At 40.1% G+C, this 24,788-nt stretch overlaps 1 protein-coding gene across 1 annotated transcript in view; it reads right to left on the reverse strand.

Annotated features, from left to right (window-relative positions):
* The window catches only part of KIF16B (kinesin family member 16B), a 244,576-nt gene that overhangs the window by 146,151 nt on the left and 73,637 nt on the right, over positions 1 to 24,788 (reverse strand). Inside the window, exons 11-13 of the mRNA XM_012640496.1 lie at positions 3,570 to 3,689; positions 2,654 to 2,705; positions 472 to 609 (exon numbers count right to left, since the gene is read on the reverse strand). Of these exons, the coding sequence (XP_012495950.1) occupies positions 472 to 609; positions 2,654 to 2,705; positions 3,570 to 3,689 (310 nt within the window). The remainder of the gene's footprint in view (positions 1 to 471; positions 610 to 2,653; positions 2,706 to 3,569; positions 3,690 to 24,788) is intronic.

The raw sequence follows: 24,788 nt of genomic DNA on the forward strand, positions 1-24,788 counted from the left end.
CCATTTCATTTCAAATAATTCTGAAATTAAAAAGTTCTGGGTACTATTCTTGCAGCTTTTCTGTAATATTGAAGTTATTTAAAAGAAAAATAGGCATGATACCAAATCCTCTATGTATGTTATAATTATAACTATTCATAAGCATAAATAATGAAAATTAAATTGTTAAAAGAAACTGTTGTGTTCAGATTTTGCATTTGAGGGGTAGTTTTTAACTTAGAAATTCCATTAGTGTCATATTTCCATAAAAACTTTTAGAACAATTACGTGTATGTTTCATGTTTAATTCAACAAGACAGTGGGTGTTATAAAGAAGCCAAACAGAAAACAGCATACTGAAGCAATAGTCTTCACCCTTGTTACACCTAATCAGTAATTAATTCCGAGAGGTACATGTTCTCCTACTGCCTAGCCAACTTGTTTTCTCACAACAACATACACAAAGAACTCTGAAAATCAAAAACCTGATACCTTGATTCAGATGTGTGGCCTCCATGATCTGAACACCGTTCACGGAACACTGAGACCCACTCAGGGGTATCAGAGTCACCGTCCCCCCGACATTTTCAAAGACGCAGTGCTCACTCTCCAAGTCAAGGCCATGAAGAACTAAGTTGAAAAACAAAGGAGAAAGAATTTTTTTTCTCTTTGGTATCTACTGCAATAATTCCCAGCTATTTATTCATTCACATGCTAAATATCCTTCCTTTTCCATGTTAATTATTGTGAAATGAACCTTGATGCTTAGTGAGAAAAGTGAATTTTAGGAGTTTATGGCATCAGGTTCTGGACACCACCTACATGAGGAAGTAAGTTCTGGGATGTTAACTTATTTCATCCTTGGGGAGAAAACAGTTAACTTGTCTTAACTGAACACCATTGAGGTGCTCTGTTTGATACTGAATAAGTTTCTTCCACCAGCCATCAGAGGCCACAGAAAAATACAGGGGCAAAAGGGCTCCATGGGTCAAGGGCTCATTGTGACCTCCACATCTGGAGACGCTGTGTTCCAGGAGCAGACACCAAAGGTGATCTTAGCATGACGTTGATCTGGAGGCCCAAGAGGTCTCCAGACGGTGTGCTGGGATGCCCATGGCCAGGGCTGGTGCCAGTTCTGAGAGCTCTCCAAGCACGTGGATGCTAAGGTTTACCTATAAACGTATGGCTATGGATTCTTCTTGTTTGAAGAATGTCCATGCACAGATATGAATGCCCGTCAAATAAACCTACGCGATTTTCGGCACAGTTCTCAGCCAGCTTCTCAGGAGTACAGACAATAGCTCCCATTGTCTCCATAGATTTGCACTACAGAATTTTGCTGATCACAGAAAACATGTGTTCTTACTATTCATCATCTTTTATAGCTACCCCAAAGGCCAAATACATAACTCAATGATTAGAAGAAGAGGCCGGATGCCTAGCCTAGTTCTACTCAAAAACAGGTGAACCTGGGGATTTCTGGGAATTGGTTTTCATCTCTCCCAATCTCACAGTAAATAGTAAATACATTTAGGAATATGCCAGGATTGGCTTGATTAATAGCTCATACTTGGTGAGAAAGCAGGTTCATCGCAAACAATTCTAAAAACAGCTGAGACAACATAACTGTTTCCCTGCTAATCCCCACCTTGCCATACACATATACACCCACCACCACCACTGCCTCAATCGCCACCAATTGCCTAAGTTATGCTCTGAAAGCTTGGCAGGACCTCATCTATACAGGCTAAGTCACTGGTTATCTGTGTACCTTGGGAAGACTTTTGGGAAACCCAAAAAGTCACACCTCCGTATGTGTGTATGCTGCATTGTCTCCTATTTTCTGGTGTCATCCTGTGCAGGTAAGTGTCTATATCCTTCCCATTAAAAAGGCCTTATGGCTGGGCACAGTGGCTCATGCCCCTAATCCCAGCACTTTGGGAGGCTGAGGCCAGAGGATCGCTTGAGGCCAAGAGTTCAACACCAGCCTAGGCAACATAGTGGTACCCTGTCTCTAAAAAAATAAAAAAAAAATTAGCCAGGTGTGGTAGTGCGCGCCTATAGTCCCAGCTACTTAGGAGGCTGAGGCAGGAGGATCGCTTGAGCCCAGGAGTTTGAGGTTGCTGTGAACTATGATGACGCCACTGCACTCTAGCCTGGGTGAATAGCGAGACCCTGTCTCCAGAAAGGAAAAAAAAAAAGGACTTATATTCTTTTTCTGTGTCTGTTGGCATATTTCCATCAACTATTGTCGCAATGTAACAAGTATAGAGTGATTTAAGTAACTGTACTCTCAAAGACCTGACGGGGTACAGAATGCATGTAGGGTAAGGAAAACATTCACAATTCCATTCTATTCATTAAATTAATTGTTCTGTTATTGACTTGAGTTGTGTTCAAAATTAGAGAAATATATATATTGTCCAATATTGTATTTTAATTTCTCTTTTTTATAACTACTTCGATGTCAGTTATTCAAAAGAAGGTTCATCATTAAATATGACCTTAAGAAATCACTGGTTGAGTACAATGAACACTATTCTGGTGATGGGCATGCTACAAGTCCTAACTGAAGCATTATACAAAGTATCCATGTAATAAAAACATAGGTACCCTATTAATATTTTGAAATAAAAAAAATTGCTGGGAAGAGATAATTGATAAAGATTCTCACCAATATCTTGCTCTGTTGAAGCATCTTCTCTACCAACATACGTCTGACCTTCCTGGGAAGAAAAGCCAAGCAAAATTTACTAGTAAGAACTTGTTTCTCCACTTTTCACTTAAGCCCAAGCGACATGGTGGCCAGTGGGATGAACAATGTCCTGGGAAGGCCACAGCCTCAGTGTAACTAGAGCTCATGGAGGCTCTGTAACGATGCCCCAGGTTGTCTGGAAAATGACAGTGCAATTCCTGAGGCTTAATGTTCAACAGTGGTTAGGCTTCTATTCTGGCATGCACTGGCAATTTGCTCAAGACAGTCATCTCACTGATGTTTCCATCCCTTCTGGGAAGTTTCTCCTCCATTGGCTATGGGTTTCTTTGTGCTCAAAGATAGAGTTTATGAGAGTCTGCACAACGTAAGTGCAGTACTATTCTCATTTTAAGTCATGGATCAAAGAGAGGACATTAAAGTCAAGGTGACACAGGTAACCATTGATACAGACATGGAATTCTGCACTCTTGACATGAATGGCCTGCTAGGAGCCAAGCCCAATAATGATGGTGGGAGGCACAAATTTACAATTCCACTAGGGACCAGGAAACTGTACATATAATGAAATCCCAGGTCTAGGGGTTTCCAACTTCTTTCTCAGTCTGTCTGCCTTTTTGTTCCTTACCTGCCTCTTACTGATTCTACAGAATGGAAGGCAAATGAATGTCTCATTGTTTAGCTTTAGAACTACATAAACATGGAACTTCAAATGCCACAGAATCCCAAGGAATCATTTAAAATCCCCAAAGGGCTCAAGGATTTGTAATATATTCGTTAACAGTTGTGTTCATGGCCATAAAGTATTATAATAAACTTTGCTAATGTCTGAAGGGAAATCTGCAAAATTATGATGTTTCACTTAAGCAGCTCCTACCTTCAAGTGATACAAGATGATCCCAGTGCTCAGAAGGTCATCATCAATGCCAATCAAATGTGGCAGTTCAGAATCCAAAACAACTCCAATCCCTTCTTTCCTAAGGGCTAGAGTTTGCTCCTGAAATTAAGAGGAAAAGAAAAGCAAATGATTATTTTGAGGAAAAAGAACTTCCTATTAGGTGTTCTTTTGATCCTTACATGAACAATATTTTCTCTCTCTTCTAAAAACACTGCAAGAGAAATGGAACTTAATCTTTCTCCATGTTGAAATCCTGGCAGGTGGTAAGCAAAGCGAACTTGAAACATATAAAAAGCTCACCGTAGAATGAATTAAATTTAATATCTGATATATAACCTCTACAAAACCTCTTAGGAAAGGTTCTATGACTACCCAAATAACAACGCAATCTTTCTCCTCTTCAGAGCCTTAATTTCATTTAATATCTAGATGCCTCCTCAACTGTTGGCTTTTGTCTGCAGCTACCATGGTTGACCTGTGCATGTCCTGGGAGGAAGCCCTTCCTGGGCATCAGCTACCCCTGCACCAGTGGTACCCAACCCACTGAGCCCTGCACATCCGCCTCTCCTATCCACAGGGTCATTCCCACATATAGACAAATCTGCCACAGACCTCTCACCACCCACCACCCCCTCCTCTTGGCCTCACATTTCCCTCCAGCTACCACCACTTTCTGTGTCCATTTAAAGAAAATCACCTCCAAAAAGTTCCCTATACTAGTAGTTCTCCAATTCTCCCCTCTCACTCTCTCTCGAACCCACTCTATGAAGGTTATCCTCCTTGGAACTCCTCTATATCTACACTCACTTCCTTGATGCTCTCCTTCTATCTCTTGACTTTGCCTGCCAACTATATGTTGATGACTCTCAAATTTAAATCCCCAGGGCAGAACTCTCCCTTAAATTCCATACTCAGGCATACATACCCACCCGTCTTGGTATATTGGTGGGGATATCAAACAGGCAGCCCAAACTTAATACATTAAGAAAACCAACCCCTCATTCCCCCTGCCTCTGACACCTGTAGGCTATCCCGTCCCAGAAAATGTCAACCCTCCTTACAGTTGCCTGGACCAAAACCCATGGCTATACATTGTTCCTTTCTTCTTTAAACTCTAACTATTTAGTGTTGATTCCATCTGCAAAATATGCCAAACCTGGTAATGTCAAATCCCCTGCACCACTCCTCCCTGGCCCAAACGGTATCATCTTGCACTGGGATTACTACCGTAATCCAGGCCACCACTCATGCCCGCTGTGATGAACACTCAAGTTCATAGCCAGAGGGATGCCAGGGCAGGCCACTCCTCTGTCAGATCCTTTAAACGGCCTCCCGTTTCACTAAGACAAAGCCAAGGTCTTTGTAATGTTCTATAAAGTTCTACATGATCTCATCCCTTGCCCATCTCCCACTCTCATCTCCTGCCCCCTCCCTCTTGCTCGCTCCTCTCTAGAATCCATAGCTCCTCGATGTTCCTCAAACTGGCCAGCCTGCCCACATCTCATGGCTGCACTCGTTGCTGTTTCTTCTGCCACTGCTAGTCCTTCCCATCCCCTAGAGCAGAGATTCTTGATCTCAGCACTACTAACATTTTGGACCAGATAACTCATTCCTCTGCACCATAGGATGTTTAGCAGCACCCCTGCCTCTACCACTGTAATAGATACGAGTAACAAACTACCCTCCTCCAAGGTTGTGACCACTAAACACGTCTCCAGACATTGCCAAATATCCCTTGTGGGACAAATCGGCCCGGTTAAGAAGCATCACCCTGGATACATATATAACTTCGCCCCTTACTTCCTTTGGGTCTCTGCTCGAAGCCACTTTCCCAATCAGCCCATACAAAGTAGCAATTACCAACTTTCCTCATGCTGATTTGATTCCTCCTTGGCAATTATTGCTACTTTGTATATTATATACACACATGTTTATTACCTATCCCCTGACTAGAATATAATCCAGTGCCTGATTTCATGTCTGACACATGGTAGCTCCTCAATTAACATTTGTCAAAAGCATGAATAAATGAGTAGGTGCCCAGAGTTCAGAATTCGGAGGGCTGTAGGAAGGAGGGTCAGAGGCAACCCCTGAGGGAAGATGTTCAAGTCTTAACATCAGGCCCATCTGGCCAGAGACAAAAGACCTCTAAAATCAGGCTTCTAGGGAAGTCTGAAATGGAAGCAGACAAATCCCAGAAGACTGAAGGTAAAACTATCAATCTTGAGGTTAGGCAGTGCCAAGTACAGACTGAGTCACACCTAAGGGCACGACACTGTGCTGTGACTGTAGGTGTGATGGGAGCAACAGAAGAGCAAGTTCCAAGCTGCTAACCTGGGCTCCTGGTCGGAGATGCTCCTGGAGAATCGTCTCCTCTCCCCTCCCCCCCCACTCCTCCAATCAGACGCAGTGACCAAGACATGACTCTGCCCCCAAACACAATCGCCTCTGCTTACATTCCTAGAAGGAACAGATGTATTTTGTGTCATTTAAATGTTAAAACAACCTACAGAGTCTCTAATTCTCTAAGTGATGGATTCAGAATTTCTCAAGCTAGTGTAAGACCATCACAGCAAAACTCAGATCTTGCAGACAAGTGAGCTCCTAGGAGGTTCTGGGGCAGGGCAGTGGGGACAGAGAAGTCCCTCAGGCCCTCTCTGCAGACATTTAAGTCCCAAATGTATACCCAAAGACCTGGAGACATGCGAGAGAAGTGATAAAATGAAGTGGCAAAAAAGGATGGTTTAAAAAAAAAAAAACATCAAAATTACCACTTGAAAGAAAGCAATTTAATTTAACAACCATTAAATAAACACACAGAGAAAATGACCAATGTATAACTTAGATTTAAGAAAAGGAAATGAAGCGTATCATTGTTCTTCAATTACTCCCCTTATCAGCCAGGCTCCCATTCCCTGGCTAAGAACCTCAGGCTGTGAGGTCAGAGGCTTCAGTAAGGTTGATTTACTACAGTAAGGCCTGTGCAAATCTTGGCTAAAATGAGCACTCCACATAAACCAACTCCTACTCCTACCTCCCCGATAGTAGCAGAATTCATGGTTTTCCTCCTGCACAGAATTCAAGCAAAAGTGGCAAGTATGTGATTTAAAAAAAAAAAAAAAAAAGATTTATTACAGGGGAGAATTTAATCACACAGCTCCATTTCATAAAACAATGTCCTCGCAGGAAGGAGAGGTAGCTCTGAACTGTGACGGCACTACACACACGGTAAGCAGCGCCACGGCAATAAATTATTCCAGGCCTTTGGGCCCACGTGAAAAGGAGAGTGACTGTTCTCCTAAGTCCAGAGGCGTATGCTCTCTCTACACAAAAGAGTACAATAACCACCCCCACAAAAGCAGTATTTTAAACTTTAATAGCTCCCACTCAAACTAGAGAAATTGCTTTGGACTACATCCCAGTTTAATATTCTTTTTTTAACCATTGAAAAACACTTTTGTTCTTCCTTGAAATAAGTCTCATAGACTTTGAAAAGCACTGGAAATTCATAGCTTCAGAGCCATTAGGTCAAAAGCCTTCCTTGTCCCCACCCCCCAGCACGTTCACGCACACATACACACATACGCATGCAAGCACATGCTCACACGTACTTCTATAAATGTAATGGGTGAAACCTGAAGTAAGAGAAAGTTTTCCAGGATTGGAAGTGGGGGGAGATGAACTCATGATTAATGCTGCCCTAAAGCTCTATGACATTCAAGCTGCATTCAACTACATGATATTATAAAAGTGTCACCTCATAAAACTGGAAACGAGGGTTTAAATCATTGCTCAAGTGAAAAAGTAATTTCAGACAAAAATATCTACCATGTATAAAATATTTATTGAGTGGCATCTACTGTTATACATAATTTATGAAACACCTTTTGGCTAAGATGGAATCCTTAACATAGCAGAGCTGGCCACCCTCCCCCAACTCCACGCATACGGGGTCCCAAAGAAAGAAAAAGGTAAAATACACATCGTGGCAGGCATTTTGCATCGAAACACGGTTTTTGGCAACCGAGCTTATTTGGATGAAAAGGAAACTACAGACTTACTAAAAGTGTCAAACATAGCATCAGCTCATTTTAAACATCACGGTCACTACATGTGCAAATAAAATGCTCAATGTGCTTTCTCTTCAACCTCCAGACACCTATTCAGGTAAAATACCTCTGAATTTAAAACACATGTCCAGTGCTGGGGCTATCACAGAATCACTTCTACTGCATTCCAGGGGAGAAGACCACACAAGGACTGGCTCACTGGGGGAGTCCCATGTAACCACCATAATGGTTTACTAGATTGAGCAGGGACTCTACCTCTTAATCACAACTACAGTCTTAGTATCCAGCACCGCGCCTTGTGAAACTCAACAACTTTCTTGGATAAGTGAACACCAGTACAAAAACTTATTAATATAAACAACAAAAATATATATATTTTTCCCTCGTGGGAAGCCTACCTAAGATCTAGATCCTGCTTGGAGAAAATTGGGAAAACTTTTAATGTGTCTGCTCCATGTAAATTAAAATCTCTTTGAGAGTAAAAATTGCGTTTCCTCACGCTGAGTATGTTAGGTAAATGGAGCAGCACCGGGCACAAAGTAGTCACCCAGTTAAGTGCCGATTATTTGGTGCCACAGAGAGTGATTTTTAAGTGGTATTTTTTTCTAAACAGCCAAGAATTAAATGTGGAATCTTTTTGTGAAAATTTACGCTTGCTACGGAGAATTATATATTTCACTAAGTAGTGGAATTTTGTAGAGTTCACTCACATCACAAAGTGTACTTAATTTCTGCAGTCCCGACTACAAACAGCAGATGTGCATGGGGTGGGGAGGGGGACGCCACAATCGGGGTTTAGAGCACATGCCCATTGCGGGGCTCAAGGGGGGGGACGTCAGGCAGCCAGGAAGACCTTTATAAAAAATCAAACTATCCTCTAGTAAAGCTACTTTTTTAATTTTAAAAATTACATGTGATTCTATTTAAATTTAAAAGAAGAAATTGATTTATGAATTTCAATCAAAAGAATAATGTTTCTTCATTACAAGAAGTATTTCCTAAAATATCCAAGTTAAAACATTATGAAACATATTCACTATATATACATATATTTTTCCATACGCATTTTGGTTTTAAGCACCGCTACCAGAGTGTGTAACTGTTTGAGAATGTCTGCCTCGTGCCTGAATGACACTGTAGCTGTGTCGATTTGGGGCCACTTGTTGGGTCATACAGTACTTACTTTCCCTCGGAATGTGAAAGACACGGCTCCACTATCTTCGGAAACTGAATGCTACTTTAAGCTGGTCTGACTTTTAATCCATGGTAGATAATTTGGTTTTCTGTCTGGATGCTTAAAGAATGTTTCCTTTCTCCTTGAAATTCAATAGCTTAATTAGGATAGATCTCTGTGTTGAACATTCTGTACTCTTCATTTTCCTAGACCACAATCCATTCTCCTGATCTGCAGATTAGGTTCTTTTGTTCATTATTTTCCATTTCAGAAAAATTGTCTTGTTTTATTTTCCATTTTGTTTCATTTGTTGACAGTCTACTTCAGGGACACCAATTGTCCTTATATTACATTGCCTTTGTCTTCTACATCTTTTAGCTTCTGATTGCTTTACTATCTTGATTGTTACATTGATGTTCTATGAGATTATCCAGCCTTTACTCTCTTAGTAATTGGATTTTCAGTGGCATCTATTCTTTTCCTTGATATTCTTTAATTTTATTTATTCATCCTGCAATGATGTTGTTTTGGACCTCTAAGTCTTTCTTTAGTTCTGTGATCTCCCTTTTTGCATCCCATTCTACTTTTTATCATCATCTGCTTTGTTTGTTGAATTCATCTCTCTCATTAATTTGTTCCACAGAATGAAACAACTGTAAGGAGTTCTCTCCCATGCCTTGAAGTCTGGTTGCATGTAGACTGGGATCGTTTGTCTTTCGATGCTACCTTTCCTTTTCTTTCTTTCTGTCTGCCCATCTAGCCATCCAACCACCCATAGCTACTGTTATGTATATAACTTTCCTACTTCTTCATCTGTGTATGTTTAGGTGAATCTGTCCAAAAATTCCATATGCTGTAAATACAGGATGAGCAACTCAGGGACATTTGTCCTGCCATATCTGCAACCTTTCTAGTTAGAAGACTGAGTAATCTGTATTCTGTCCACTTTTCTCTAGCCAGATAAAATGACAGCAAGGGCCAGGAGATCTCAACTGAGGCACTGCAAACGCCTTGTTTGAGTGCCTAGGCTCTGTCTCTCCTACTGAGCTCCCTCCTCCTGCCTGGGCAGGGGCCCCATTCCCACAGGGAGGGAGGGGGCTGGATGCACCCAAGCTTCTCACTGTTTCACCAGGCCCCACGTACAAGAGAGTCAGCCCTTCGCCTCATTCCGGTTACCTCCTCAGGCATTGCTATTACTCCTCAATAAGAACAGGAAAATCAATTTGTTCCTCCCCAGATTTGAGGATATTGAGGAGGGTTTTTTGAATCCTCAGTGATTCAACTTCTCAGGTGCAGGCTTAGGAATATCCTCTTTGCAATCATCCCTCTTCCTCGGCAGCCAGCTCATGACCTTTCCTCATATGCTTCCTCTTAGCGACGGCACAGCAATATTGCTGCCGCGGGCTTGTATGTTTGTTTTGCTTTTTATTATTATTATTTCTTCATTTCTTTGAAATCTGTGATGTCATCCCCAACTGCCTCTTTAACATCAAAGTCAAGAACAGGATTTCAAAAGGCTACCAAAAAAAAAAAAATAAGGAAGAAAACAAGGGGTGCTCCTGGTTTGGGGGAATTTCTTGAGCAAAGATATGGAGGCTGAAAGCATGGGCATTAGAATCGCCCCTTGAAACCCTCTGGGGGTTCGTTCCAGGACCCCCGTGGACTCCAAAATCTGCAGAGGCTCAAGTCTCTGATACAAAATGGCAAAGTATTTGCACACAACCTACATACACCCTCCCGTATACTTTAAATCATCTCCAGATTATTTATAACAACTATGTAAATAGCTGTTATACTGTATTGTTTAGGGAACAATGATAAGAACAAGTCGTGCATGTTCAGTACAGAGGCAACCGTCATAGGCCTAACTCCATAGTACATGTGAGCAACAATGGAACATTTTCTGGAGTTTATTTCCTACTATTTTCAATTCGCAGCTGATTGAAACTGCAGATGTGGAAGCTGCAGATATAGAGGGCTGGCTACGTACATAAGGAACCGCTGCACATCCAGTTTAGTGGATAAACCTGGGAAAATGGTCTGGAAAGTCAGGCAGATAGATCATTATTTGATTCAGAGACTGGAAAGTCACTGAAAATTTTGAAAATTTTTGAAAATATTTCAGAATATTTCAGAAGGCCAGTCTGGCAAGAATACGTAGGATGAATAGAAATAGAGGGGAAAAGGTGGGTGGGATTAAAAAGGAAGGGATGGCTTAGGAAACACCGTAGGGGTAGACGGACTTTACACAGGCTGATTGACCTTAAGTAAAGACATCCTCCTCAGCTGCTTTATTCCTCTTTATGAGAAATATGGAAATTAGAGAATTGCAAGAAAATCTGAAAAATGCCAAAAGATTTTTATTGCTAGAGAAAAAAAAAAATCCTGACATTTCCTTATAACACTTTCCAGGCAGCTCAGTCAGTGAATACTGTTTACGTGTTAAAAATCACTCACCAATTTAACTAGCAAGGGTTGTCCAGTAACTTATGTGTTTTTTTTAAATAATATAAAAATGCTAAAAGTCACTGTCAACACAAACCAATTAGCTCTGAAATCCTGAAAGTAAGGCACAAGCTGCATGCACACAGAAGCTATTGTTCCTGGTACAGCAGTCCCCCCTGTTGCTGACATGTACTACATAGTTAGGCCTACGATGGCTGCCATTGTTCTGAACATGTACAGACTTTTCCTTGTCATTGTTCCCTAAACAATACAGTATAACAACTATTTTCATAGCATTTACATTGTATTGGATGTTATGAATAATCTGGAGATGATTTAAAGGATATGGGAGGATGATGTGCAGTTTCACTTTGCACGGTTTCAGATGCCCACGGTCAACCGCGGTCCAAAAATAGGTCAGTAGGGTACAGTAAGATAGAGCAAGAGAGAGAGAGGTCACATTCATATAACTTTTAGTATAGTATAATTGCTCTATTTTATTATTAGGTATTGTCAATCATTTCCTGAGCCTAATTTATAAATTAAACTTTATCATCGGTAGGTATATATAGGAAAACAAGATAGTATATGTAGGGTTCGATACTCTCTGAGGTTTCAGGCATCCTCTGGGGGTCTACTGCATATTCTTTTCCACATAAAAAGAATCATGTTCATCCAACAGAGAGATGCAACATCCAACATCACCAAAATTATCAGGAAGTCAACGAAGCTCTATCTGTCAACTGCCTGGACTACCATCCTGTCTTCCTCCCACTTTGTCCATGCAACCTGAGCAAGCTATGATGAAAAGGGATAAGATTTCCTTCACACTCCTCCAGGAAACAACCTTATTTTTGCTGTGTTTCCAGAGAATGATGAAGTGAATAAACACAATATTTGTAGGCTAGTAACATTTTCTATGTTCCTGCAAACCTGACTGGTAATATGCAATCCTTCTTGTGAGAGCTCTATTAATTATGCTCTTTGAATCATAATCAGATTTAAAAACAAACAAAGCAAAAACAGAGAAAGGGAAAAACCAGTCTGTGAAAGTTAAGGATTGGAAATCTACTGGGGATCACCCTCTACTGGAACTAGGCTTCAGAAAGACACAGGTTCAGGTGGGAATGCAGAGTTATCAATCCATAGGTTGAAAAACAGAGGAAGAATGAAGTGGGTCAATCCAGAAGCTGCCTTTGATCCCTCTCTTAGCCTCAATCCACACAGCCAGACGATCAGTAAGTCCCATCAGCTCTACCTGCATGATACAGTCTGAATCATCCATGACTTTCTGTCTCCACTGCTACTGCCCTGGTCCCAGCTACCTCCACAGCCTGCCTGGACGCTCTGAAATCCCCTAATTGGTCTTTCTGCTTCTTCTCTTGCTACTCTATGATCAATTCTCCATATGGCAGCCAGAGCCATCTTTTCAAAATGACAAAAGATCACTTGTAAAATGCTACAATGGTTTCCCACACATCTGGAATAAAATGGCTCCCATATCTCACTTAACCTTGGCCCTGAGCCCTCTCCCACCTGGGTCCCCCTCCATTCTCCACTTGACTCCCAACACTCCAGCCACAGTGGCCACCTCTTTCCCGCTCCAGGGCCTCTCCATGTGCTATGCCGTCTGCCTGGGCAACTCTCCCCCTAGATCTCTGTGGCTTGCCCCTCTTGTCAGTCTGCCCTTATTGCACACTCTGACTGTTCTCTTAGGGATCAGAGACACCAGTGAGTGAGACCAACAAGGTCCTTGCTCAGAAGAAGCTTCCCTCCAACACAAGTAACCCCGCCCCATGCCCAGGCACACTCTACAACGCCACCTGGCTTATTGTCTCCAGAGCAATCAAGGCAATCAAAATTTCTCATACATTAGTTTATTGTCTGTCTGCCTGTGCAGAAAGCAAACAGTGGGTCCAGGCCAACATGTCAGGCTCAGGGAAGGAGAGATTGGAATGGGGCCAAACTACTCAACAGTATCCAGGGCCAGGACTGTCTCTGATCACTCCTTTTTTTGTGAACAGGAAAAAGCATCTCTTGAACCTCAAAACAATAAGTAATATGGCCAGAATAAATCAGAACCTAATATGGAAATCTTGCTAAAATGTTAAGATTTGATTCTAACAGACTGTCGTCATAAATAATTTGAATAGGTGTCAAAAAAAAAAACACTATATGTAGTAACACAAAGTTGATGTCAGATTGGCACCTATTATATCACTGAAATAAAGTAAAAATGCAAAAACATTGCTTTTTCCATGACTTTGAAACAATCCCTATTACAGTACCTATGGTCAAAAAACCACATCTAGAACAGATGGTACACAGTCCCAGGGCCCGCCAGGGGAGAACTAGGAAGAGAAGAGCCTGGCTGCCATCTACTCCACGGTACTAACAAACCTAAATGTCCTGGCATTACTGGCAGTCAGCCCCTGAACAGTAAATATAATTAATATTGCCCTTTTAATGAACAGAAACTCTTGGGGCAGTTCAATTTCCACTACATTTCCCACTGCAGAAACATCATTCTTTATGTAAATGCCAAACAGCTGACTGTTGGCGTGCAGCTCTGAGAAGGTGCTGTGTAGATCTTTCTAATGAAACGGTCCTCTCCACTGACTTAGCAAATCACCCAGATGTCAGTATTTAAATTATGCAAAATGCATAATACCAATTAAAGAAATTACGTGTGAAAATATGCAAGAGCAAATTTCCTCACATTAATATTTAACTAGACTTTTTAAGTAGAGGAGGATCTTGTGATCACAAGTACTTTAGTATATCTGACCTAAATGGAAACCCAAAACATTCATGAGGGTTCACCAGAAGGTTCCACAAGGGCATTTTCTAGATGATGCAAACTTTAACTCAAGGTAAGGCAGTTAAGTGAAAGGGTTACTTTAAATGGGATATGGCAACCCAGAACACCTCAATCTGACATCGGCCTTAAACTTCGGTCTTAAAAAGGCTGGTCTGCTCTAGTTTCTCACCCACGGAAATACGTGGGGCTCATCTCCTCCTCCCAGCCTTTGCTCAAGTGAAAATGTCCTCTAGCAACAGCCCTCAGGTTCCCAATCTCACCCATCTTTCCCCTCCGCCAGGAACCATTTAGAACCTACTTAGGTCCACTGTGACCCCTTCCTCTGCACAGACCTAAGCTATTCGGCCTCATCTCACGTATCTTAGTCAAACACAGACGAGTGACTTTGTACCCATGCATCGCATGTTTCTCCTGCTAACCAGTGGATTACCCAAGGAGCTTTCAAAAAGTACCATGCCTGTACCCACACCAGGTCCTCTGGGTGAGCATCTCAGGGCAGGGCCGAGGCACAGGTATTTCTTTTAAGCTCCTAGGTATTTTGCATCCAGGGTTGTGCCATAATTTTCTGTATCTTCCAAATGACTGACACCTCTATCCTGCTGGTGCACTTTGAGAATGCTCAAAAGGGCAAGTGTTGTGACCCAACTCCCTCATTTGACAGTTACCTTCTTCTGTGATTCATTGAACCGATACCTAATGACCATCTGCCATTTATCAGATGCTAGTCTCCACTAGGGATACATCAGTGAGTAAAACAGACAATTCCTTGTATATTACCTGTATCTACCTCTATCTTTAGATCTGGATTTTTACCTATATGTAAAGATACATCTATATTACATAAAAATACCTATAGATATACAACCATGTGTTGCTTAACAACAGGGATACATTCTGAGAAATGTGTCATTAGGTGATTTTGTCCTTGTGTGAACAACATAGAGTGAATTTACACAAACCTAGATGTGGTTGCCAGCAGCTGGAATGGGTGGGGGTGGTTGGGAAACACTGGCCAAAGAATCCATATTTATAGTTAAAATAAGAATAATAAATCTAACAAGATCTATTGTACAGCAGGGTGATTATAGCTAGTGATGACATACTGTATTCTTGAAAAATGCTAGAAGAGTGGATGTTAAGTGTTCTTACCACAAAATAACTATGCAAGGTATTGCATTGTTAATTAACTAGATTTAACCATTCCACAAGGTACATAAAACTTCAAAACATCATGTTGTACATCATAAATACATACAATTTTACATGTCGACTTAAAAAATTAAAATATATATTTGATAAATTCGACCTTGAAAAAAAATAAATCCCATGCAACTAGAAATGGTGCCTTGGCATGAGTCTATGATGTCATACACATCTGGATTCCTAGCTCTTTTAATTATGCAGGAAATAAACAATAAAGCAAAGATCCTCTAGTTCATCTTTTTTGCAAACTGCTCTTCATCATTCTTTCACATTAAAATAGGGGAGAAAAACAAAAAACAGCAAAAGGAGTTCTTCTCCAACAGGTGCAAGGAGGTTGGAGGTTAATTCCTGGACTTGGTGCAGAGACTTTGTTTCAGAGCCACCTGAGCCAGCATCATTATCAAAAGGGAATTTAGAAAAAAAGGAAGAAGGGGATGAATAGTGAGAGGGAAGGAAAAAAGGAGGAAAAGGAAAAGGACAAAATTCCAGCTTCTCATAGTTTCCTTCTGGAAGGTGCACACTCCCCGTGGTGAGGCACACTGACGAGTAAGGACCGTCCCCTAACGAATGGGCTCCTTGCTTTCCCTAGTTAGTACAGGTTGAGTATCTCTAAGCCAAACATCCAAAATCCCAAATGTTCCAAAATCCCAAACATTTTGGGCACCAATGTGACACTCAAAGGAAACACTCATTGGAGCACGTTGGATTTTGTATTTTCAGATTAGGGATACTCGGCCAGTAATAAAATCTGCTTTTTGTGGAGAATAGAAAACATAACCTCCTCCCTTCCTCTATTAACCAAATATCCACCCCGTCACTAAAAACAAATTAATCTAATGAATGAAACTGTTCATACTGCTGCTTACACCATGAGTAATGATGGTTTGTCAAGAGCACATATCAGCACAGAAGGGAGCTTCTGCCCTGGCCATGCAGCAAACTTGGGGAAAAGGAAGGAAATCCCAGCACAGTGGGAAAGCCCAACCCAAGCACTTGACAGATGACTAAATAAATTGTCCTCTATGAACCCAAAGAGTTAATACTTTGTAAAACCATCTGCCACTCAAGTCTTGTCCCTTTGGGAGTTCATGCCATTTACATAATAACGCTTTACATGAACACCAACCCCAAAGGATCCCAAATGACCAACTCTTCCTCCAATCAAGTTGGCCTGAATAGAAATGCATATCTTGATTGTGTAAACACTCTTATGGTCAACGACATTTTACATAAGTATTCCTGTGATACATTACATTTTGAAACATTATTAATATACCTTTAGCAAAATAAATTGTGCAGTAAATCAAAAGAGAACATTCCAAAGCCCAAATATAATCTTGGATGCTTACTATACATGGCCCCAATAGTTTATTAAAATAAGAAACAAAATCCATTTTTAAAAGAGAAGCTACATTTGAAAGCTCTTATAAATAAAGAATATGTGGTTAAGGTTATAGAACTTATTGAGGAAACATGAAATTCAAGATAAAAAATAAACAGTATTTGTGAATCTGGTCCATTATAGTAAAGCAGTAAACCAAATATAAGGTGTGCATGCAATACTTTCCAATCACACACATCACTTATTTTTGCTAATAGGTGCAATGCAAGCTAATTATCTAAACATCTAACTTCTCATAATCACAACCAGTAAAGAGTCAAAAGGAAGCAAACTCCTTCCTAAGCCATCGCGAAATTCAAGCACTAAAACCCACATCCTTCATTTGTTAAATTATTTACACATGTAAACTGGATACAATCACTTTGGCAAACTGTTCAGCAGTGTCTCTATAGTTAAATAATATACACACCATGTGACCGGGCAGTTCCACCCCTGGTCCCTGTGGTAGGGATTGGCCAACTACAGCTGAAGGCCAAATCAGGTTTGTTGCCTGTTTTGTATGGCTTGAGTGCTAAGAATGATTTTTACATTTTTAGACGGTAAAAAAAAAAAAAAGTCAAAAAAAGAATATTATTTCATGACATGTGTAAACTATATGAAATTCAAATTTCAATTCCCATAAATAAAGTTTAATTGGAACGCACAGTCCATGTTCATTCATTTACAAATTGTCTATGGCTACTTTGTGTTACCACGGCAGCTGAGCAACCGAGACAGAGTTGAGTCGTTGTGACACAGTAGTAGGGGTCTAGCAGAGGGGACTGCTTACTATCTAGCCCTTTACAGCAGCTTGCAGACCTCTGTACTACGCATACATGTGTTCACTGAAAGACATACTCAAAGATATTCACTGCAGCACTGTTTAAAAACAAAACAAAACAAAACCCCTGCAAACAAATGTAGTTTGGGTAAATTGTTGTTCATTCATACAATGGAATAATGTGTAGTAATGAGAATAAATGAACAACAGCTACAGAAAACACCATGGATGAATATCACAAACAAAATGTTAAGAAGTCAAGAAGAAAAAAATGTTGTGAGATTCCATTTGTCTAGGGTTCAAAAACACTCAAAACAGCCTTTGCAGATAGAAATCGGGATGATGGTTACCTCTCAAGGGTAGAGCAGTCGCCAGGAGGGGATATCAGAGGGACTTCCGGGCTAGATGATCTATTTCTTTATCTGGATATTGGTGACAAGATGTATTCACTTTGTAAATATGATTCAAACTGGACACTTACGATTTTGCACACATTTGTTCTGTGTCAACACTTTAATGAAAAGTTACATAGTCTTGATAATGTGACTCCTTGACCCACAACCGAGCAGAAACGATCAATGAGCACTGGAGATGAATGTGACCAGGAAAGGTAGGTACAGGGTTAATGATGGGACCCTTCCTAGGTCAGCTGTCCAAAAGAAAAGTGAAAGGATTGGTCGGCATAGGACTTGGCACATTGACCACTGAACCCACGTTCACTGCTGCTTCCACTAGCATACAAAACAGATGGCAACACAGAGCAGTACTAATTATGACCTCAGTACATCCCTTATACAGGATGGGCATACAGTTTACCTAAGTTTCATAATGATGACAATCTGGGTCATTATGGAACAGTTAAGGTGCCCTGACACTACAGTAAAATCTCATTCTTCACTTCTGGGCTGTTCGGATTAGTCATCCCACCTATACAGGCCAGGAGAGGTCGTTCTCCAAAGGTGCCCACCAAAGGTACCAATTTTCCAACACTGAAAAGGTGTCATCTCCCTTCCCAGTGATTCTTTCCTTGTTCATGTCAACACTAAGAACAAATCCAGCCATGACAAGTGTGAAGGCGCTGCTCTATTGCTACACTGTGTTTAAAATCATGGGTGTGTTGTCTGTTTTCTGAAAAACTTCCATCCCAAATTGATAGCACGCATTTCTTTAAGGAAAAACTGTGTAACCAAGAAAACAGAAATTTATAGCAAATGCCTCACTTATGACACCATTAGACAATGAGGGCTTCGCATAGTCAGGAAGGTGATTCCTTCCACTGATATTAAAATATCATTAATAATTCATTCACCTTGTGCAATTTTGTAAAAAGTGAAAAACCAAAGTGAATATAAATTAAACACTGTATTAAGTTTTCAGTTATTGCATGACAAATTATTATCAATTTAGTGGCTTGTAGCAATACAAAATTATTTTTTTTACAGTTTCCATGGCTCAGGAATCTATAAATGGGTTAATTGTATTCACTGTGTTACACAGGGCTGCATCAAAGTGTTAGCCAGAGCTGCAATCTCATCTGAGGCTCAGGGTCCCATTTCAAACTTATTCAGGTTATTGGTAGAAAGAAGTCAGTTCCTTAAAGTTGTGGAACTAAAACTTTCCCTCCTCCACCCCCCACCCCTGGCTAGGGACAAGCTCAGCTCCTAGAGAAGACCCTTATGTCCTAGCCAATGGCCCTCCCAACATGGCAGCTCACTTTTTCAGAGTCAGGAGACTCCAGTCTACTACAGTAGAGTCTTATTAATGCTACATAATCATGGGGGTGACATCCCATCATCTTTCAGCTTTCACTCACAGCCAAGGGGAGAGGTTATACAGGGGTACATACAGAAGAAGACGGGAAGCCAGAGGCCAACTAGAACTCCGCCTACCACAAAAATGAATAAAGGTTTGTTTACTTCTTAAAGGTACTATTTTTAAAACTGTTTTTTTCTTCTGAGACGCTTAAAATCTGAAGTTTCACAGAACTAATGAATTAATGTTACCTAAAACTAATAAACTAAATTTTTCTACTGTATTCTACCAACAATGAAAAAAAAAGTACATATATCCAGTTGCAATTAAGCAAACTATTTGAAGAAATATTCAGTTGCAGGAATGAATATAAGTTCTCATTTTTATTATGTCTGTTCTAAAAATATTCTCAATGCTTCTTTTCCTTCCCTCCTTCCTTCCATTTTTAATTTAGTGATATACCCTGAAATGTGTAAGAAGGCAGCATTATCTGTGCATTAAAGAGCTGGCCCCTTCCACTCCCTCAACTTTTACTTCAACATTGAACAAAGGATGTCAGCCAGATACACAGAATAGGAAAAGATATCATGTTCTTTTCATCCACGTTATGCATAAACTCATATGTAAATAGAAGATTATACAGACTAGAAGACATAACAACCACCCAAAGAAAGGATGGTCTCCCAAACTTTGTTTTATAATATCCTCAGCAAAACAAATTAGACATATTTACCAAGTTAGTCAATCCATGGGAGTTATCTAAGGTCAAGATTGTGCCCACTCCTCTCTGCACCCATGGTGTCAGGCACACATAGGCCTTTCATCAATATTTGCTTGACTGATGGATATTACAGGTTCTTATAAGACCTGACAAATATTAGGTCATTAAATATGAAATGCCCAATTTCAAATCAAAAGTAGTCTATTATATCACAAATAAGCAGTACAATTAATCAAAGTATGCACCTAAACTATTGACACAATTTTGCCATCTTAATGGTAGCTTGTTTATGCCAGTAGCAAAGAAGCCTGGAGAGTGAATGGGATGAAATTGCAAAAGATGTTTTCCACAACTTACTAAGACTTGAATATTTTTCCTTGCAAGAAGTCGTCCAAAGCCTGGAAGAAGTGGTAGTCAGTTGGTGCAAGCTCTGGTGAATATGGTGGATGACAGAGAGTTTCAAAGTCCAGCCTCCATAGTTTGAGCAGCATTGTGCAGGTGGCCAAGCATTGTCTTGCAAGAGAATTGGTCTATCTCTATCAACAAATCTTGGCTGCTTAATCGCAAGCATCCTCATCATTTCATCCAGTTGGTTGCAGTAGACATCCGCTGTAATCGATTCACCAGGTTTCATCAAGCTGTAGTGGATAATACCAGAGTTGGACCACCAAACAGACACCATTAGCTTTTTTTGATGAATATTCAGTTTTAGACTGTGTTTCAACACTTCATCTTTATGCAACCATTGTGCCGAATGCTTGCAATGATCAAAAAGAATCCATTTTTCAGCACGCATACCAATATGGTGTAGGAATGGTTCGCCTTTTATGTCATGACAGCAAAGAAAGGCAAGCTTCGAGATGATTTCTCTTCTGACATTCATTGAATTCATGTGGAACCCATCTATCCAGCTCCTTTACCTTGCCAAATTTGTTTCCAATGGTCCAATATTGTTGGAATAGTAACGTCCAACCTTGCAGCTAATTCACACATAGGTTGAGATGGATTCGCTTCCACTACAGCTTTCAGCTCATCATTATCTACCTTGGTCTCAGGCTGCCAAGTGGCTCACTTTCAAGATTAAAATCACACACTAGAATGGAACTTCTCAAACCATCAGTGTACTGTGTGTTCATTAGCCACATCCTTCCCAAACACTTCCTTGATATTTCGAGCTGTCTGTGCTGCATTTGTTCCACAACGGAACTCATATTTGAAAATAACAAGAATTTTTTACTTATCCATGGTTTCACAAAAACTGCTCTAAAAAAACATTTGAAAGATAATCACAAGCCAAACTGTGCATGTGAAAGACTGAGGATGTACCTTCACAATAAAAATAAAACAAGAAGTGTCAAAGTGAAATGTCAGAGATATCAACTATCAAACTTATAAACAGTACTTAAGGAAATCAGATATTTCATACTTAATAACCTAATAACAACATTAGTAGGACAAAAGGTATCAGCTCAGTATAAACATTTCCTTGAGAAATAACTCTTTTGTTCTGATACTTCTGTTGTTTGTTTGTTTCGATCAAGGACAACATGGCACCACAGGTGTAAGGACTAAGTACTGTGCTGTGCTCTGTTTTGGACAGTACTTGGGTTCTCGCTCCAGGATTGTTGCTAAACTTGAGAAGTGCTGGGTGTCAGGCCATTCCGCAGACTCTGTTTGCAGGCACTCCACATCGGGTGGGTTAGGAGAGGCAGGGCTCTATCATCCCACTCCCTGGATTGAATCCTGGGCTCCCACTCATGACCTGTGACCTCATGTGAGTTCTTAACCTTCTCAGTTAACCTTCTTTGTAAAGTGGGGACAATGTTCCTTATCTCAGAATGTGCGAAAGTTCAAGTAAGATGGTATACACAAAATACTTAGTGCCCAGAACCAAACAGAAGCTCAATGAATGCTACATATTTATAACTTCATAATTGTAACACATAATTATCCCTATACGGGGCCAAACTTCCTTTAGAAAAATACCGTTTTCTTCCCTGAAATGGAGCAATCCTTTTGGAGATAGTCTTGTCCAGCCTGAGACACAAGCCCACAGCAGGTTTGATGTTGATGACTCATGTGTGCTTTTTAAAATTATCAACAGATTGCATAATTTCTACTTCTTTTTCTTAATCGATGATACATTCACATGTGACAAAACTCAAAACGCAGAAAGAAGCATGCAACGAAAGCACCTCCTCCCACTCCTATGCCAGCCAACCAGGTTCCTTTCCCCAGAGGCTCTTGTAAATCCTTTCGGAGATACAAACACAAATGTTTATACAGTATTTCTATACCTCTCTTCCCCTTTTGTACACAAATGATAGTACATCATGGATACCATTCTATGCCCTGCTCGACCTCTGTGTGCGTATATCTCCACCTAACAATATTTCTGGAGTTCATTACATATAAGTATCTACAGATATTCCTCAGGTTTTATACAGTTACATAAAAGTCTACTTTGTGGATACATCCTAATTTATTTTACCTGTTGTTATTCATGACATTTAAGTTGCTGTCAGAACCTTTCAAACACTAGCTATTGCCAACAAAGCTGGGCTGAAAAACACTGCACATATCTTGAATCTTTCAGTGCCATTTGAAGGAAAAGACAGACATTCATGATGGATTCTCATTTACACATCAGAAACAATGCAAAAACCTGAGATTATAAATAAACTAAGTTCTACACTCAACTTAGGCCAAAAACCTCCTGTTTCCAGGGGAGGTTTTTAACCTCAGAAATAAATATATGTGCATTTATATTTATTTATTCATTCTTATTGTGTATATATATTTATAAACATATATGTATTTACATATTTTTTTTTCATCTAAATTCATTCTAACCAGGGACTTTACAAGAATTTAATTATCCTTTTAAGTGAGAAATCTGAATAATAAAAAGAAGTCATGAATGGCTTAGAATTCCAAGCGCTCTCAAATACCATAATCAGGAGCAGCCTTGATGACTCTTTTCTGAAAATGTGGACTTGTATGCTAATATCATGTTTTTGTCTAAGTCAGCACTTTTACTGGGGTGGGGGTGGGGCATCAGGTACTGTTTCACAGAATCACAGGGTGCTTTTGTGGTGACGTGAAGTCCAGGGCAGCATGATTCCGAGTATGGTCTGCAAACTGTTTGCTACCATTCTACAATAGGTACAGAATTAAATAATGTAATCATTCGGAAATTGAAGAGCAATTTTACTGTATTTTTATGAGCACTGTATCTAATAAAATATTAGAGCTTATATTTTTGCGTAACTCTTTTTATTATTTTAATAAATCATTCTTATTGTGCTTTACAGAAGAATCAGTGTACCATACACTAAAATTAAAAAACAACAATAAAAAAACCTGCATTTGACCATAGACAGTATAGACAACCTCCTCTTCCTGTAGGATTCTACCAGAATGGACAGCCCATGGGAGTACAGAAGTCTGCTGTTGCTGCCTTGATTTCTCCAATGCCCCATAGAGAGTGTAAGAAAAGAGGCAGGGAAAAGGAGGGTGTCACCTTTAATACAAACGAAATTTACCTTTGTGCATCAGTTAAAACATGAGAAAACAATCAAGAAAAGTTAAAAGTCCACTTCATTGCTAAAAGGTGAATTTGAAAGTTTAGGAGAAACCACAAAGGCAATCCCACTGTGGTCTTAATGAGAACAATGTCAAACATTACCTGATTCCAACTGCAACAGCCCTGTGGTTATTATCAAAACACCAGATCTGGGTTAGTTTTTACTTTAATTAATCTAGGAACTGGGAGTCTGGCTTCAGCAGACATTTTTTAAATGTCACTGCGTTCCTCGGGGCAGCAAGTGAACTGGTGGCATGTTCTCCTGCACCATCTTGGTTCCATTAACTCCTGCCTACGGTGACATTTTACATCTGCATCCTCGTGTGCTCTGTGCCCTAATAATGTGGTCAGTTTGTGCTTTATTAACCCAATTAAAATACAGAAATGTTAGGTAACGGAAATCAACAAAATCAGAACGATTCCTTAAAATAGACCATATCTTTAATTAAAAAAAAAAAATGTATACGAAACTATAGCTGCCAGACTTTGGTTACCTAAAAAGTTCATGGATTCTAAACGCTAAACAGGGAAAATGCTGATCTAATCATAAGAGAACATACTATTTAAATCCTAGGTATTGTATTAATTTAGGCTTAAACGTCAGTAGGCACGCTCAGTAGAACTGTGGATTTCTGAAGACTCTGCAGGCTGAACAGTAAGTGGCCCAATATAAAACACGCAGGAAAGTTTGAAAAAAATATTTGGAATCAAAATAATCGATCTTTCACTCACATTCATTCATATTTACCAACTCTACTCCCACATTACTTTAGAACAAGAACTTGGTCTTTTTTAATTTGGGCTTGCCAGTGCCAAACACAGAGCAGCCACTCAAACATGAAATGAATGCTCCCTTGGAAACTAAGCGAGCATTTTTTAAATTCTGCAAATCACAGAATACACTTGAAAACAGGAAAAGAGAAGAGAGCTAAACGCATCTCTTTAGGGGCTAAGCTGATTCACCTTAGATGTAGCTCACGTAGAACATCGTTTCATTTTAAGTTCCTCTAGTTCTAAAAAGATTTACTATGGCCTAAAAATGCTACCCTTAAATCACATACTCAAAGAATTAGAGAGGTGCAGATAAGTACAAATCAGAGACCCACTCTGATGTGGAAAAAAAAAAAAATACAATGTGTTTTGATTGCCTTTTTGAGCTGAAATCAGAGACCTGCCTCCAATTCCACTGACCACAGGGGTGAGTGGGTGGGGAGACAGTATTGGGAATCCCAGAGGGAGACCCGCAATGTCCCCACAAAAACAA

Source organism: Propithecus coquereli, unplaced genomic scaffold, assembly GCF_000956105.1.
Source record: "Propithecus coquereli isolate 6110/MARCELLA unplaced genomic scaffold, Pcoq_1.0 Scaffold153, whole genome shotgun sequence".
Classification (NCBI taxonomy): domain Eukaryota; kingdom Metazoa; phylum Chordata; class Mammalia; order Primates; family Indriidae; genus Propithecus; species Propithecus coquereli.